Raw genomic sequence first — 2,689 nt, 5'->3', positions numbered from 1 at the left:
CGTATACAAATCTCCAACATTTTCTTTCTACCAAATATGCCTTTGCCTTATCAGCCATATAACGGAGTCCTCTGGGCCAGGCATATAGAGGCAGATAAGACAGCGCGCCCAGTCTCTTCATTCTCTCGCCCTCGGTGCGAACCCTGGAGGAGTTTCTTGTGTGAGCTCTGAATTGATTCTCTTCCATCTGTTAGAAGCAGGGGTTCATCAGCGGCTTACAGCAAAAGCACTGACGAAATAATATATATATATATATATATATATATATATATATATATATATATATATATTTACATGTATGTATATATACGTGTGTATGTGTGTACGTGTGTATATATAATCATAATTATATATAAACAGAGGGATCCACTTGTTTAGCAAGACGAAATATATTTGTAGAAATATATTTCGTGTTGCCATGCGAGAGCATTAATGTGGATCCTTCTGTTGATAACTTAGAAGCACGATAGTGTGTTTTTATATTTTATGATTCTATATATATATATATATATATATATATATATATATATATATATATAATATATATATGTGTGTGTGTGTGTGTGTGTATGTGTGTGTGGTGTTTTTATTACATATTTACTGCTTCTATTTCTTTTTCTTCGTTTATTTTAATTCCTTACTATCTTATTTTCACAGTTTTGTATTTCATGGATTCAAACAAAGTAAATCGTCCTCAGAGCCAATCACTTGTTAAAATGCCTTTGTAGAGATCTTCTCTTCAGAAGTCCTTAAACAACAGAAATAAACAATCTCGTAACATTGAGCAATGCATACATTTATTCGGAGATTCATTCCACCGCCGCCAAGACTTCCTTTCGGACGAGAAAATTCCCGTTCAAATTTAACGACACTCACAAAGTAAATGTTCCGGCAAAGTCAAACAAAAGGGTCGTTGTTTGCCCTGTGACTTTTCCTCCCGGAATAAAGGAAAGAGGGGCGAGGGAGACAATACAAATTTTCTCCCCACCAAATGAACCGAGTGGATTCGGCCTTTATTAAATAAATAGCCTCTTTTGTGGCGGTTGTCAAGCGGCTGGGACGCCTTCCGGGGAACGTCTCTGCTTATTATAAGTAGGTGTTTCTTGAGACTTTCCCACAAATTTGAATTTGCTTAGAGAAGCTTGATAAATTTCCCACAAACATGAATCTATCTGCTCCCGAGATGTTTAATGATTTGCTGTTTTAGAAATTGTTCTCAAATCTGAATCTATCTATTCCAGAGATGTTTTAGGTTTGATGTTTTATAAATTGTTCACTAATCTGAATCTATCTATTCCAGAGATGTTTTAGGTTTGATGTTTTATAAATTGTTCACTAATCTGAATCTATCTATTCCAGAGATGTTTTATGATTAGATGTTTTAGAAATCGTCCGCAAATATGATTCTATCTGTTACAGAGATGTTTTATGATTTGATGTTTTAGAAATTGTCCACGAATATGAACCTATCTGTTCCCCAGATGTTTTATGACTTGATGTTTAAGAAATTTTCCAAAAAAAATTATTCTATCTGTTCCAGAGATGTTTTTATGAAATGTTATTGCATTATTATGTATAAATATGTCTGTTTTAGAATGGCTGCCGTTACAAAAATAATAGTTTACCGACTGGTTTAGAATCTATCTGTTTCATGAAGGGTTGCTGTACGACTGATACCTGAATTCGTCTGTTTCAAAATGTCTGACGTTGGATAAATCAATAATTGAACGACTTGTTTAGAGAAATACTTCTTATGAAGCGAAAAAAGATATTATTGTCTTTATAATACTGTTGGTAATCAAATCAATTCAGAAAGCTCATAATTCAAACCACATGTTATGTCCATTCCTCCCGGAACTGAGATATCATTCCAGCATTCAAGAACGTCATATTTCCATGATTTTCCGCAAAAGATCACGACCCTTTCCCCACTGAACCTCAGCCACAAGACTCAGATACGGTTCCATAGCCCTCACTTACAACATCATCAAAGCCACATTCCTCCTCCTCCTCCTCCAGGTAGACGGACCCCTACTAACGACTCCCCCGGTGCGAGTTCTCTGATCTTCTTCGAGGACCTCGTTCAAGACCTTAGACCTTCGTGACTGGGACTTTCCTGACGGTGGAGTACGAGTGGTAGATGTAGTCGTCCGCCATGATGTGCCTAGTGGCTGCAGAGTGATCATCCGGAGGCCAGGGGGCCAGGGGTCCAGGGGGCCATCCCCTGCCCAGCTTATCCCTCTGGCGTCGTCGGCGATATCTGTCGAGAGGAGATAAAGCGTCATTCATCCGGGAATAATGGAAAGAAGATTACTTCTAATACTCGGGGCAACGGCACAAGAAACCAGCTCAGTTGATCTGGCGGCCGCACTCTTTGTGCCCTTCTTATGAGATAAATGGTGACAAAATTAAGAAAAGGAGCAGTAAAGAGAACTGAAGGACCAGGAAAGAAAGGTTTTTGTGTACTATTATAAGACGTACTGCGAATGTAACGACCTTCATTCCAAGCTAAAGCATATTGTTATGTCAATTTGGTTTTACAGATTCGAAAATATCACATATTAAGAAGGCTTACACTTTTCAACCGTTAGCTTTAGATAATAATTGCGACAAAAAAAAACGAAAAAAGCACAGATGAATAGAGGATTGGAAAGGAAGGGTTTGAGTGCAATATTATTAAATAAATAAA

At 37.4% G+C, this 2,689-nt stretch overlaps 1 protein-coding gene across 1 annotated transcript in view; it reads right to left on the bottom strand.

The window, feature by feature from the left end:
- Positions 1 to 572: 572 nt before the first annotated feature.
- Positions 573 to 2,689, bottom strand: part of LOC135211174 (chondroadherin-like protein) — a 219,961-nt gene continuing 217,844 nt past the window's right edge. The window contains exon 4 of the mRNA XM_064244377.1: positions 573 to 2,260. Coding sequence (XP_064100447.1) covers positions 2,092 to 2,260 — 169 coding nt within the window. The 3' untranslated portion in view covers positions 573 to 2,091. The remainder of the gene's footprint in view (positions 2,261 to 2,689) is intronic.

This window comes from Macrobrachium nipponense, chromosome 4 (assembly GCF_015104395.2).
Source record: "Macrobrachium nipponense isolate FS-2020 chromosome 4, ASM1510439v2, whole genome shotgun sequence".
NCBI classification, from domain to species: domain Eukaryota; kingdom Metazoa; phylum Arthropoda; class Malacostraca; order Decapoda; family Palaemonidae; genus Macrobrachium; species Macrobrachium nipponense.
This window is presented reverse-complemented; position numbering and strand designations above follow the sequence as displayed.